At 51.7% G+C, this 15224-nt stretch overlaps 1 protein-coding gene across 2 annotated transcripts in view; it reads right to left on the reverse strand.

Moving 5' to 3' along the window:
* The window catches only part of KDM2A (lysine demethylase 2A), a 41503-nt gene that overhangs the window by 8572 nt on the left and 17707 nt on the right, over nt 1-15224 (reverse strand). For both annotated transcript variants that reach the window (XM_065839191.2, XM_065839189.2), the window contains exons 4-13: nt 14365-14503; nt 13153-13231; nt 11765-11811; nt 11231-11409; nt 10269-10375; nt 9590-9683; nt 7860-8013; nt 6905-7020; nt 5713-5839; nt 3859-4280 (exon numbers count right to left, since the gene is read on the reverse strand). In XM_065839191.2, coding sequence (XP_065695263.1) covers nt 3859-4280; nt 5713-5839; nt 6905-7020; nt 7860-8013; nt 9590-9683; nt 10269-10375; nt 11231-11409; nt 11765-11811; nt 13153-13231; nt 14365-14503 — 1464 coding nt within the window. The remainder of the gene's footprint in view (nt 1-3858; nt 4281-5712; nt 5840-6904; nt 7021-7859; nt 8014-9589; nt 9684-10268; nt 10376-11230; nt 11410-11764; nt 11812-13152; nt 13232-14364; nt 14504-15224) is intronic.

Raw genomic sequence — 15224 nt, forward strand, 5'->3', positions numbered from 1 at the left:
AAAAAAAAGCGAGCGAACGAGCAGGGAGGGCAGAGCCGTTCTGCTGCAGAGCCGGGAGGGGCCGGCACGGCCGGCTGGCGCGGTGCGGATTGGCGCAGGGGGCCGGGCGGCACGACCCACCGTCCTCCCTCCCGCTGCCCCCGCCAGCGGAGAGGCCGGGGTCCCCCGGGAGAGCCCCGACCCCAGCCCAGCCTCCCCATCCCCTCCCTTTTGTCTTTTCCGAGGTGGGTTTTGGGGTTCATCCTCCAGCAGAAACCCAAGTGGATCTAGGAGACTGGCATAATGAGAAACGGCTTTTAATCAATGCAAGGGGGATGAGCCCCCCAAAAACATGGGATCGCAGTGATTGTACCTGCACCTTCCCCACCTGGATGCACGACCCTTCCCTGACAAACGTCCCGGCAAGTTTGGGAGCAGCCCATGTCCCAAAGCCACCGGTGACCTCGCCACTAGAGGGGGACAAACCCACACCGGGCCAAGCAAAGGGTCCCCAACCAGCCGCAGCTTCATGAGACCCCCGCCTCCAAAACCCAGCTACAGAACCCCGCAACAAAAATAGGGGAAACTCTTGAAATAGAGCAAAGCATCTGCAGGCAACCTTGGCTTTTGTCCTCCAGGTCCCCAGAGAGCCCAGGAAGCCACGGGGACACTGTGACCAGACACCTGGGTTTGTCACCCATTGAACTGTCAACAACATCCTTGGGCCCCTGGGATCTCACGCTGGGGACACGTTGCCATCCGTCACATTGCCAAGGTCAAGCACATCAGACGGGAGCATTTCAGGCAGACGGGACCCACAGGAGGAGCAGGCCAGATGTTTGCAGAGGAGGGAGAAGATGGTTCTGATCATGGAGAGACCCAGCACACCAGATGCCAGACCACAGGCTCTCAGATGTGGTCCTGGAAACACAATCTGCACTTCTAGGAGAAGCTCCTTTTGTTTCTACAATGCTTGAGGCTTCAACACCTCCAGGCAGAGCCCGAATAGAACCTGTTGGTGACACGGTCCAAACGTGGGCTCAGCTCCCCACCGGTCAGCCAAGGGCAGGTCTGACAGCTCTAGGGTCTCACGGACCATCCTGCTCCTCTGAAGTCAAAATGATGGAAACCAGGGGCCAGAAGTGATGGACAGAAGCAGCCAAAAGACAACGGGACCTCTCAGAAGTTCCCTCTTTGCCAACGATCCTTCCAACAGCCCCAGTCCAGCCCATGCATGGTGGCATCACCAAACACACGGAGATTTTTCAGCAAGACATCAGCACTACAAGGCAACGTCTCAGCCTCATTTTGTGCAGGACCGGGAGCCTTTTGATTTCTGTGGGCTCTCCCACTGAAGCCGCTGGAGCAGCTTTCTGTCACCAGTTCAGACAGCAGCGACGTGGTGTCATCAGGAGATTTTCAAAGAGAGGCAAAGCTAGAAAGGTTAAGGAGACACAGAGGTGGTGACACGTTGTTCTTACTGAAGCTGCCTGGCACAGGATGGGTTTACGCAGTCTCAGTGGACTGACAGTCCCGCCATGGAGCTGGAAGAACATCTTTGTCACATCCACCCATCTTCTCTGTCATCAAAGCCGAACATATTTGTCACATCCCACCATGTGACAGCTCCAGGCTCAAGTCATGAAAGGACCCAGAAGGGGATTTCTTCGCGTGACCCAACACACAGGCCTCCCCAAGTCACAATCGCCACACAAGAGGCTATGGGAAGAGGCAGAATTTTCCTGCTCCGTGCCTGGGGACGCTGGTGGGACATTTGGTGTGACGGGTAGATCGAGCTGCCAGGTCACCACCTGCAGGTCTGGGCTCTACGATGAGAAAATGCCACGTTCTGATCCCAAATAAACACAGAGGCCACAGCCACAAAAGCCTTACACAATACAGCACCTGCCTAACCGAACACGGCTACGTTGTGACGGCACCAAAGCACTGAAGACACATCGGTTCTGCGCTTCTCTAGAGCGAGTCCTTCCCGATGGTCATGTTGGTCAGACCCCAGGCTGGTTCATGACCTAATTCGGTGGGAAATGGATGAAGAGAAGTGATCCAGGCCTGGGTGGCAGCTCTACATGGGTCAAGTCTCCAAGAGCTGGGCAGGAGCATCAGGACAAGCCTGGCGAAGGGAAGAGCTGAGCTTACACACAGCCAGGGTGGGACTGTGTTCTGTGCAGTTGTGCAATGACACAGAAGCTGTTAGAGGAGGGATTTGTACCCAAGCTTACAAAGGAAACACAACCAAAATAGGATCTGTACCCCACATCATGAATTGCGGATGTGTGGACGGCCACTTCACGCCTTTAGCCTGGTAACAACTTCTCCTGACTTAAACAAACAAAGGTGTTCTCCATACAAGGTGCTGATAATGAAAATGAAACCTTCACTCATTGGGTTGTTCAGTGAGCAGATCGGTTAAAAGGTTTAGCTCAAAACACCTCACCCCTTTTCAGGTTTTATAAGCCAACCTCCACCTCCCAGTTCCACCACCTTGATGGAAAATGCAAGTTTTCAAAGTTTGCTGTGGTTGCCAAACTTGCCCTGTGCTCTCCAGATGCTGCAGTCTGATGACTGAGGATTTTGGTGGCTCCAGGATGCCCTGGAGCACCAGCCGCTGTGGGACAGTGTCCTGCAGCTCAGGATCCTTCTGAACCTCAGAGGACAACCAGCTTTAAGGAGTAAATCCTTCAGGGAAGCTGTTTTTCTGACCTGACTGCAGGGACTATCACCCGCAACCAGACACAGGGTCACCATGAACAAACGTCCTGCAGCTCCAGAATGTAACAGGTCCTTTGAAGAGGTCTCAAAACCCAGCAGAACATTGACAACCTTGAATGCCTTTGAAATACCCACCGCATGACACCAGCCTCGCCTTCTCAGCACACACAGCTCAAAGACTGAGTTTTCTCCAGAGCATCATACGGTCCATGGTGAGGCCAAGGCCACCCCACGCACTGCACAATAAAGGCCACGGCACACACGAAAAAGCCACAAAAAACCAGAATTACAGTCCCCTAACAGCATCCACTTCTTCAGCCGAGCTCCACCAGAGCTTGGCATGAAACAACAGCTCACCCTGGGATCCCAGAGCTGTGTCCTCTGCTCCAGACACAGCAGAACACCCAATTTACCAAAAAAAAAATCGGCGCTTGGAAAAGAAACACAACAGCACAACACCCACAGTTGTGTCTGGATGTGAGGTTTCATACAGACAAGCACCGAACAGATCAGCAGCAACAAGGTTGGGAGAGAAAGGTGATGGTGGCTTTAGGGACTAAAATGGACTTTTGGGCAACAGAGTGAGGCTGATATTCTCACTTCAGTGCTGGAAGGGCTAAAACCCTGAAGCTCATAGAGCCAACTCAACAGGCCTGGCAGATACAGCTCTGAGTTTAAAGCAGAGTAGGGGGAAAAGAAAATAAAAAACACACATATAACCTCAGGTCAAACAACCTGAACACGGCCAAAGGCATCTGGAACAGGGAAAGGGCTCCAACTGTCCCAGTGTCCAGCAGCTCAAGGTGTCCACAGGTAGAACTGGCAACGAGCTGCAAACGAGCACATCTTGCACTGACGCCCATAAGGGACACAGAGAGGTCTCAGCCACGCTGGCTGGGAGCAGCTACTGCCCCAACTCAAAATCCAAGCCTGTCCCTCAGCATCAGCTGGTGCAACATTTGCCTCATGTAGAAGAAGAGGACACCAAATCTGCAGACACATCAGCCCTTCGCCCCAGGATGGGGATAAGGTCAAGCGCAAGTTTCCCCATGGAGAAATGCTTTTCCACCTCTGATGCTGGAATAAAGCGGATACGCCCCGACGGTCCCGAAAAACGGCAGCACTCACAGCTTCCTCCCGCTCGCGTACCTTGACGTCAGCGATGAGGGCGTCCTCGTCCTCGATGCCGGTGGGAACGCACTTCTTGTGCAGGGGGAGCGACTCCAGTTTGTCCACGAGGCAGCGCAGCCCCTCCAGCTCAAACTGCGTCAGATGCACCTTCCTGTTCTTGCGCGGGCTGCCCCCGCTTGGCTCCCAGGCCTGGCCGTTTTGGGAGCCCCGGCTGGAGTCGGAAGAGTCAATAGACGGGGTCTTCTTCAGACCCGGCAGGCTGCTCCGGCAGCTCTTGCCCAGTTCGTCATAGTCCACATTGGCACCGTTGGCGATGGGGCTGGTGAGAATGGACCGTCTGGTGACCGGTCGCCTGGGTTCCTTCCCTGCTGCATCCTCGTCGTCTTCCTCCTCCTCCTCTTCTTCCATGTTCACTGAGTCTGAGGAGCTCAGCTCCATATCTGCCGTGATGGAGAAAGAGAGAACACCACAGTGGCCAATCACTCACAGGAGGCATTTGGTTTCTAGAGAAATCCCCCCAGTCGCCAGAGATGCTGGAGCAACAGGTACGTACAGGGATAACGAGAGAGGATGGGGCACATAGGGGCTGGAAAAGAACAGCTAAAACCCCTTCCCACTCCTGGCTTGTTTTGTGGGAACATGAAGCACATAACATGGGAAAACCTCCCAGAGGAGGAGAGAGCAAAGCCCTGGACAGCATTTCACAGAATCTTAGAATGGTTTGGGTTAGATGTGACCTTTAAACATCATCTAGTCCACCCCCCACCATGAGCAGGAACATCCTTCACTACATCAGGTTGCTCAGAGCCCCATCCAACCTGGCTTTGTCTTGGGATCTCCAGCCGTCTGGTCCTGCGAGTGACTTGGGACCTTGATCCCACTGTCACGATGGGAGAGAAGAGGACATGGATGCACTAGGTGACAGTGAGGTCTCCAAGCCTGAGTGTGCACAATAAAGCACCCTTCCCTGACACTAATAGGGAAGGGAGCTATCTCTGCTCACTTCCTTTCTCCTCTCTCTTCACTGCTTTCCACCCACGCTGCTCAGTGGTACAAGGGTGATGAGGCACCAGAGGCCCCCAGGCAGGAGGAAGACAGAGCAAAACCAAGTGCTGGGAGAGATCTGGAGAGAACCCCAGGAGAAGGAGCCGTGTGCCTCTCCTAGAGCCCCTTGGACAGGAACTGGGAGCCCCAAAGAGGTTGTGGTTGTGAGGAAAGGGGCCCAGGAGACAGGACTGACAGCCTCTTAGGGCAGTGAGGACAGATTTGCCTCAAGAGATCATCCAGCTCTCTCCCACCCCACAGAAGGGTCCCTGTAAGAAATCATCTCCTGAACGAGATGCTTTAACTCTAAGGAGGCCAAACATTCCTCCCTGTGCTCCTTTGCACATAAACTCAAGAGCACTTTAAACTCTGTGTGCAGGAGGGTCTTGATCAGCATGAAAGCATCACTGCCCTGCAGCAGTGGTTACTGCAGCTACCCTCCTCCTCTTCTGCTAAACATTTTGCATGTACCAGCAAGGCCAGGAGCTTCTGTGCTGGTTTTGCAGCTGCAAGAAACCTGGGCTGTTGCAGCGGTGAAGGAGGAAGCAAAAGTCCAGCTAGTTTTGACTTCTTGCTCAAAGAAAAAGTAGTAAATTGCACCTCCTTTGGCCAGTCTGCAACTCTGCCTGCTCAGTACAACAAACAGCGAAAAGGGAGGAAATACCCAAAGAAACCACCTTGTGAAAGTAGGGAAGTGATGGTCCGGAATTCTTCCCACACAGTCCTCCCCTGGCCCCCCCGAGAGGATCCCAGCAGAAGGGTGCAAGAAACCACTTTGATACACATGAGGAAGGAACAAGGGCTGGACAGGCAGTGCAGGGGGCTCACCCATGCTGAGCGACTCCTTCTGGAAGTCCTTGGTCAGATGCGAGCGGCTGGTGATGCAGTAGACATAGCGCTCCAGCACGTACCAACACATCTCGTAATAGAAGGGGTAACGAAACTTATTTGGGACCTGCAAAAGAGGCAGGGGATCAGCTCAGGCCTCCTTTGCCGCAGGGCTGCACAGCAATAGCTCTTATTTCTGCAGCCTCAAACCAGAGCAACTCCCTCTGAGAGCCAGGAAACGCATGCCCGTGTATAACAGCACCATTCCTGCTCCTGGCAGCCTGATGTAATTCTCCTTGCAGATGAATATTATCACGAGGCAGAGCAGAGACCAGGCACTACTCATTTGCAAGCCATTAACGTTTCATTTTTTTCTTTGTTAGGGTTGCAGCTCTTCCCCCACAGCCCTCCATCTCATTAGTACAAGAAAAAAAAGCTGCAGATGCCACAAAAGGTTTTGGTTGAAGTTCAAGACCTCTTCTCAAACCCCAGCACAGCATCTGACAGTGTTTGAAAGGAAAGGGTTGGTCTATTAAGAGAGTTCAGCTATTTAGCTGAGCATGATCAGGGCTCTGTCACTTCGGCGATGACAATTCGGGCACAGACAGAAGATGTCCCTGACCCTGCCGCCTGCCTCACACCTTCCTGAGGCTCCGCTGCCCAGAGGGACCGGGCACACACATCATCGTCCTACGTCTCATCCGCTCTGGATGACTGTTTGATATCCGAGTGCCAACCCACAGGTCCCGCTGCTGCACCCTGAACTGCTTTGGAGCGGTCAACAGTCCATCCGTCACAGTCCAGACGTGTCCTGAGGCTCCGCTAAGGTGCTGAGCACTGCAGGACCCAAATCTCCACGAGGAACAAGCGAGAGCACTCACTTGACAACTGCATTTTCTGCTCAAGACCTCAGGAAGCCTTTAGTTTTGGTCATCTAAGACCAACACCAAGGTCTAAGACCAACACCAAGCAGCAGCAGAGACTGAGGAGAGCACAAAGGAACGTCACACGCCTCGGTGCACACTGCAGGCTGTCCCCCTGCCCAAGTTCGCACCTGTAGGTTTAGCAGACTAGGACATCTCACCTACAGGCAGCTGGAGGTGGAGAAATTTGTCAATGGGGTGAGACCTCCCACCCTCGGCTGCATCCTCCCCACTGTCCCAGGACACCATGTCCTCCCGCAGGTCCTTACCCGTGTCCGGTCTTCAATGCTGTAGATCCGGAGCTGCATAGGGATGTTGAAGCTGTGTAAGAAGTTGCCCCCGAACACCAGCGTGTCCATGGGAGTGTACACAGCATGGATCCAACCTTGGAGGGAAAGCAGAGTTTGAGGAGTCCTTTGAGCAATGAGGGGAGGTCGAGGTTTCCGAACTGACAGTCCCTACTAATTGGATTCCTTCGCAACCTCTTATGCAGCAGCAGGGGGGTAAGATGGGCTCACAGACTCTAACTCTTTGAGGAGAGTGGACATTTCTGTGTTACAGCAACAATGTCCACCCCTCCTGAAGCATCACTACTGAATTACTCAATACCCAGCTCACTTGATCCATCTAAGAGCTAGAGACAGCCCTGTCTGCACCTAAAAGCACCTGTGGATCTGGCCTCACATTCTCCCATGGTAGAAAAATGTGCCAGTATCCTCTTCGTGCCCGCAGTTACCTGCAAGTCTCTCTGTGTTCCTGCTTCCCAGCTCCCTACTGAGTTCCAGCATTTTCCAACATCCAGTTCTTGCTCTGTTTTCCAGTTCTCCTGTCTCCAGTACACACAGACTGTTCCATTGTCAGTCCTCATGTCCATAGCAGTCACCTTGCTCCTTAAACTCGCACACTGGCTTCCCTTCCTTGCTTTATAATTTGAAAAGAGATTTCACGAGAGACAGGCTCTGTGAAAATCATCTTTAATAACTGATCAAGCATGATGTGAGCCAGTCACAGCTTTCCTGTCGCTTGGGCTGAATCCACAGTGCCACAACAGCCACATTTTTGGAGCTGGTAAGAAGATGGAGCCACATCACATCTCCCTTTTCCAGTTACTCAAGAGGGAGAAAACTAAATCCTGCCTGTTCTGACTCTGCTTGTGTCCCAGAAGTTTCAGTCTCTTGCCACAACCCTGGGAAAGGTTGGGATGCACCTCCCACCCTGCGGTACCTGAGGGGATGACAAACGTGTAGCCCTGCTTGAGCTCGATGCGCTGGCACTCTGACACTCTGTCCCCAAGAAAAATGTCTCCCTGCTTCCCTGAGAGAAGCCAGTTTTCGTAGAGCTCCAGGTTCTGGGGCGTAGGAGGGATCAGCCAGAAGATCTGCAAATAAAGACAACACATGTATGTAAGTCATTGTATAATAGTTAACAGCTAACTGACTTCTTCCAAACCTGTCCTGCTTCCTCTCCAGACATCTAAACCTCTTCCTCTCCGCATCCACAGAGGATGCAAATCTGCAGAAATTCCCAGTAAAGTGACCTGAACAGCTGTCCCATTTGAGAAGGAAAACCACTGAGAGAGGTTCTTTCCCGAACTTGACACACTAAGTACCACAGGTAGAGTTTGGGATTATTTACATCAGTGTCAAGATATAGAGCCCAAAGATATCAGAGTATTAGAAGCAAAGGAGACGTTTACCTGCGTATTTCTGTCATGTTAGTAAGAGCTACAACTGAACTAGAGATTTGCACCTGTCTGGCTCCACACAATAGGTGGCAAGCAGATACCCACCCCCAGGTGGGCTCTTTGGAGACTGTCATCTTGTCCAAAAAACTGGATCCACAAACCATCAGAATTGTTGGGCAAGTCCAGCAGCTACATCTCCTTCACAAGGAAAGGTGGGTGAAAAGCCCAGGATTCTTCAGGTGGGACAGAGTTTGCTGCATTCCCCAAACTGAGTCTAAGTCAGAGCTGCTTATCCTAACGCTGCCCAAGGCTCCTTCTCAGGAGATGTTCACGCACCGCAGCCTTTTTATCCCCTGGCTCCTTTATTACTTCAGTCCTAGATGTCTGATGTTTTTTATGAGAAGCAGTGAAGTCTCTTCTAATTGCTGCCAAGGGTTGTCAGGAGCCAGGTGCATTTCACTGGGCAAGAGGTGGGACCTGCCTTTGCTAAATTCTGAGCTACAGGATACTTTCCTCCACATTATCTTTTCCTAATAACACTAAACTGAGCTACCACCAGATTTCGCTGCTCTGACTGCATCGATCCAAATGTAAAATGATACAATTTGTGTGCATCGCTGCCCTCTCCAGACAGCCGCACAAGGTTTTCCTGATCAGAGCAGAGCTGACAACCACAGCACCAAAAACTTGAATGTAAGGGCCCCTTCCAGACAGAATTCTTCCAAACCAGGTTCCAGTACAACATGCGGCTGTGGTCACAGATGCCTGGCACAGGGAAACCCCTGCACAATTATAACTGCAAGCCACCCATCAGGGAAGAAATACCGCACTCAGACGAGGTCTGCAACCAAACTGCAACTTGATGGAGCCTGGGGTTCAGTTTTTGTATCTTGGGCTGAAATCAGCTACAAGAAGCGACTCCAGACAAGCACCTCAAATCTGACACTGTTTCAGAGCTATTTCTCATCCGAAACCAGAAGCCCAAGGCACTGGAAGAACTGGATTATTTTATGATTCTATAATTCTATTCTGTATCATTCAGCCTTTTATAAGGTTCTCTCAGCACCGTCTCTACAGCACGGGTTTTCAGTCTGTGCCTGGTGGACTTCTGAGGGCCTAAACTACTTCTAAGAACCACAGATACACAACTTTAGGGTGGGCAGACTTCAGTTCACTGTCTGGGAGCTGCATCTTCAAAGATTGATAAGAAAGTGGACTAAAAGCTGCTCTCCTAAAGTGTCTGTAACTTTCCCAACAGGGACTGTCCTACCTTTCCCCCTCGGTGGATGTGGTACCACACAGAAGTGCCACCAAAGTCCACGTGGAAATCTGTGTAGCAGCCCTTGACGCTCATCAAACAGTACCTGGCAGAAAACAAGATGACAATAAGGTGAAAACAAGCAGTGATCCACATTTTAGAGCAGATACAGCATATTCAAAGGGAAGGGGCTGCCCAAAGCCAGGCCAGTGGCTCAGAGCAGTGCCAGGAGCCAACAACACTGCGCTGAGCACTTCAGTTGCAGCAGGGGGTGGTTTGCAGGAAAGCTCATTTTGCATTTATATCACATCCCCACAAAAAGATCTAGCCCAGGGAAGAGGAGAACTTTCATCCTCACACAGCCAGCAGCTCTAGAAACCCCCATCATGGGTTTGGCCTACAGGACAGGCAGCACCAAGGAGCTCAACCGACTCCAGGGATCTCAAGGTGATGAACACCAAGAGTTTCGCCAAAGCGCAGCGAGTTCCTAAAAGCCACACGATGACCCCTCCACTCTGTGTGGGCTTAAATAACTCACTGTGGTGTCCTTACAAGTGTCACCCGCTGTAATAAACACGGAGACTGTTTCTCCCACTCCCCCTTGGTGCAAAATGCTTCTCGCTTGGGCAGTTTTCTCGCAAGAGATGCTTTGCTGCCTGCCGCTACTGGAACAGCTCAGGAGGTCACTTACTTCTGCACCTTTGGGTACTGCATCTCCAGGATAGCATTCGTAGACTCTGTCTGACTCTCCTTCAGGTGTCTGGGCCACATGTTATCAACCCAGTCAATCAAATCCACCTACAGCAGAAAGGTGGGAGACATGAGTAGAGATGAAAGAGACACAGTAACCCCCTCTTCTGCTACCCCCAGGTTGTCCTTGGAAGCTCAAGCATCTCTTGTCTGCCTGGTGAGGGCACAGCTCACACGTGGCTGGGCACCTGTGAGATGTTGGGTTGTACTGGGCTCACCAAAGCCACTGTGGTCCCACGCACAGCCACGACAGGACCAAGGCAGGGAAGGAGGTCCTGGTGTGAGCCGAATGGTTGTGACACCCCCTTTTTGGCTCCCACACAACCCAGCAACCTTCCTGATGCCACTGCTGAAATCTCACATGTAAAGCACTTGGGACTAGTTGTTCTGGTGCCAGAACCTCTGAATTTACACAAGCAGCAAACATCACAGTGAGATCTCATGCATGGTAGTGGGATGCTGGTCTTCTGCTTAGGGGCCAGGCAGGAACTGGTGTGCACTGGGCTGGCATAAAAAAACATGCTGGGCAGCACTTGCAAGGGTGGGATTCAGCTCATTAAGCTTCAGGACAGCCAGAGCAGGCAGAGATGTCCAGGCTCCCTCTACAGTTAACAGAGAGAACCTTCATCTCCACCAACTGCAGAGGGAGTTTAGGATGCCCATGCCAGCCATCCCACGTTCTACACTTCAGCAAGGACAACTCATTTTCCCCCTGCCAGATTCCTGCCCCACTTCCATCTCACCTCCAGTCTTCCAGTGTCCCCATCTTGTCCCCTACACTCACTGTGGCTCACACGTGTTATGAGCAGCCCCTGTGCTCCCATATCCAAGTGTCACCTGGCCTACAGAGAACCACAAGGACAAGGGAAAGGACATTCCTGCAGAAGGAAGAGCCATGCTCACCGTAGCAGGTCTCTGCACCAGGTTCTCCAGTTTGGTGTGGCTGAACTCCAGGCTGATGACATTGTACAGTTTCTCCCGCTCGGCCTCTGGTGTTTCGTAGTAGCGCGCCCACTGCGCCATGGACATCTCGATATCCCTCTGCGTGTTCACGTCCATGACGTCCACCATCCGCCGGCTCCCTGCCAGAACAGACAGACGTCACCGGAACCATCCATGTGCACAAGGGACCACCCAGCAGATACTCCAGGAGACATGAGATCTTCCCTCAAAGAACCCATGTGCACAGGGTGACATTTTGGCCTCTCCCACAACTTCAACCTCTTCCATAGCCACATTGAAACAGAAGCTGCCTCAGGTCAAACTAGACTCAAGCAGGTACGAGTTGTGATTTACTGGCTAAGGACAGCTCAGGTTCAACCAGCTGCACACCAGAGGAGCTACAAAATCAGACCTTGATAAACCTGATGACTCTCCCCATCCCTCCATATCTGCCCAGGTCACAACAGGGGTGCGCCAGGGTCCCCGGACACTTACCAACACACAGCCGCACATCGTTCACGCTAAAGTCCGGATCCGGCATCCTGCAGGACAAACACCTTGCTAAAAAAATCACGAAGCGCTGCTGGTTGCAGACCCTTCCCCACCTGTAACCCCAGTATTGGCGCCTGGAAGAAACTATTGCGCTGCTTGTTGCCTCGTGGGTGCGGGTGAAGACCGTGCAGTGACACCTCTGGGGGTGTAGGTGTGGGGTGAAACACTGGAGCCAGTTTCTGGCTAGGGAAGCAGATTTGGGAATGGGATATACCCTCTCCAGAACACGAACTGTTGTACAGTGGTTCTGGCAAAGGAGCAAGCAGGCCCTGAGCTAAGCAATTCAAGCTCTCGTTTCAAAGACTGCTCATGTGAGTTATTCCAATATAAAGGGCATCGCCAGACCGGTACGAGCAGTAGATTTCACTGACACAGCATAACCACTCTCACTGTTTGTACTGGCACACTTATCTGTACAAACACTGCTGTCACAGGCAGAACGGGCAGGCAGCCATGCAGGCAGCTCTGGACCCAGAGAAAAACCCAAAAGCTCAGGAGAAAATCCAGTTTCACCCACACTGTAAATCCTCAGTATCAAATCTCTGCCTCCCAAGTCACCCAGCAGTTAAAACCGAGCCTGGCACACTTTGCTCCCTAGTGCACTGCGGTATAGCACATCATGCGCTGGATGAGATGTTGCCCGTCCCTTCCAGTTGAGGATGTTAACAGCAGTGTTGCTGATACTGGCTCTGACACTTTGCTAGGGCCAATTTATCCCTCTATACTTCTGTATTAATCTAAACCAAAAAACCACTGACCCTGCAAAACCAGCTGTGATGTTTTAACGCAGTATTACTTGTCTTGAAACTATATCTGCCACCCCATAGTGTATTTATACAAACATCATAAATGGCACAAAACCGTGTCTCAGTACAGCTTTACACGCAAAGCTGTAAACCTTAACTGACTTACTGTAGCAAGACATGGAGAGACATTCAGAAATAACTATGTTGGGTAAATCGGCTTGGAATTCTGGAAAATGCCAGAAATACTACAAATTGCTTGACTTTCTGGCAATAGAAGCCTATATTACTAGGAGAGAAATTCAGCCAGATGTTGCATCAGAGCAGCAGCAGGACTTTCCAGACATTTGGTTGAATTGTGATAACCTACAGCCAACTCAGTCCTCTCATTTTATGTCCAGACTAATAAGAACAGAATAACCGAGGTGGAAGATACTTCACACTGCACGTAAAGAACAATGTGGACAGGACACAGTCCCACCAACTTGGCAGAGCACAGATGGAGCTACCAGGATCAGATCCCACATAACGTGGAGAGAGACAAGAAATGGGGCCAGATTCCCCCCCACTCCATGCCCCAACACTTACTTTATCCCCAGGCCGTCAGAGCTCCTGAAGATGAGAGGGTCTCTCAGGCCGCCGCGCTGGATGTATTCGACTGTGAAGTCTGGTGTGGGGAGACAAGAAGAGGGAAGGTGTTAGGGTAGACTCCTTCAAAGGATTATGGACCAAATGAGGTTAGAAAGGACCTCTGGAGATCTCTAAGCCCAACCCTGCTCCCAGCAAACTGATTTCAGATTGGGTTGTTCAGGGCCTTGTGCAGCTAAGACCCGAGAACCCTATGTTTTAACAAAAGAAAGGCCTGTTCCTTGCTATTTTTACATCCCTTTGGAGATTCTGGAACTCCTTTGCGGCAGCTCTGTGAGCAGTGTGGCCTGTGCTGCTGACAAGCCTCAGACGGGCCCCCCAGGGAGTGGGGAGTTTGCTCCAACAGGCTGCGCCAACCAGGGGAACAGCACTTTTTTTTGGTTCTCCCTTCCTTAAGAAGCTCACAGCCAAGCAAGAGATGTCCTAAAGCAACGCTCCTCCCTCCCGGTAAATCCTCCAGAGGCTGGGGATGGCTGCGCGATGAAAAGACAGCCTGCTGAGCCGCCTGCGTGCTGAAAGGAAAGGGAGAGACCCCACATGGTCTTTGAATGGAGACATGCGGCTGCAATTGCAGGTGCTGACCCAGGCGAGCCCTCCGGTTCCTGGCTGCCATGTGTCCCAGCAAACCCGCTGCGCTGCAGACGGGCCCAGCGCTCCGCACACCCAGCCGCTTCCACGCTTCCCACACGTGTTCCCTGTCACTGGCTCCTCCTGGACCAAAGGCTTTGTGGGTTTGAGCCAAACCCCCACCAAACTGCCTCGAGTTGCCTTCAAAGTGCTTGGGGACAGCTGCAGGACTTGCAGGGGAGCAGATAAAAACACCCCCTGCGAGGTAAAGTGGTTTGCAGCAGAGGGAAGCACAGAACGGTCTGAACAGCGGTTCTCCCAACTTTATGGAAGGATGGAAAGCAAAAGGCAGCCAAACGCAGGACGGTGGAAAAGGATTTCAGGATACCATTAATACCAAAATTGCTTTGTAACCGCCCTTCAAGTTGGCAGCCAGGGAGGCTTTGGGTGTAGCACAAATCCAACTGTGATTGCTGTTAGTTTTCTACGAAAGGCTCAGGGAAAGGTCATTGCACACACCGCACCGCACTCGAAAAGTGGCTGGCTGGTTGCTGACAACAGCAGCACAGCAGCCCCACCACAAACCTTTGCCTTCCATGAAGACCACGAAAGTGGAGTTAAACTTGTTGGTGGACAGTTTTTCCTCGAGGTCAAACGTCCTCTTCCCTTCGATTTCATCATCAGAGATGCCATCGTCCTCATAGCGCCGCCTCATCGTGCCACGCTGAGGAGAGAACAGAGCAGGAAGGTGAAATTATGGACCAGGAGGAACAAGCGGAGCCTCATCTCTACCTCGACAGCTCAGCCAGGGTGTCTGGGAGAGTCCCTGTCCCATAGCAGTCGTTCCCTGGGAAGCCTACAAGAGGAAACCCTGTATTTCTGCATTATATTATCCACCAAATATCTCACTCACAAAGCACTGTTGATATTGCCTTTCAAGAGAGACGTGCCACCAAAGATCTATTGAAGCAACATCTGTCCCGGATCCAAAACACACCACTGGAACATCAGATTTGCTCCTCCTACAACCAGGAGATTTGTGCAAGTTGGGCTGCACGAGAGCCAGATAATTCACTCCTAACAAGTGTTAACACAGAAACACGGGAGGAGGGGACATAGTTTAGTGTAACTGGGGCAAAGGAAGAAGAATCAGTTTCCTATTTTTACAGGTGCATCAGTATTCTGTTGTGTAAAGGCACTTGTGAGTTTAAATCCCTGCCAGAACACCAACTGATAAAGGAGGGGTTTTAAGCTGAAGACAATTCTCAAGCTTTGCTATGCTTGTACACAGAACTTGATTTATTTCCTTGGTTTTGTGTGGGGAAGTAGCAGGAGGGAAGTAACCCTTTTCTTCAAGGGTTTCATACGCACATCTGCACTGGGATTCCTGACAGACATTGCTGGATCTGGAAGGAATTACTGTCCCCAGCTGTCAGCCACCCCTC

This window comes from Patagioenas fasciata, chromosome 5 (assembly GCF_037038585.1).
Source record: "Patagioenas fasciata isolate bPatFas1 chromosome 5, bPatFas1.hap1, whole genome shotgun sequence".
Taxonomy (NCBI): Eukaryota; Metazoa; Chordata; class Aves; order Columbiformes; family Columbidae; genus Patagioenas; species Patagioenas fasciata.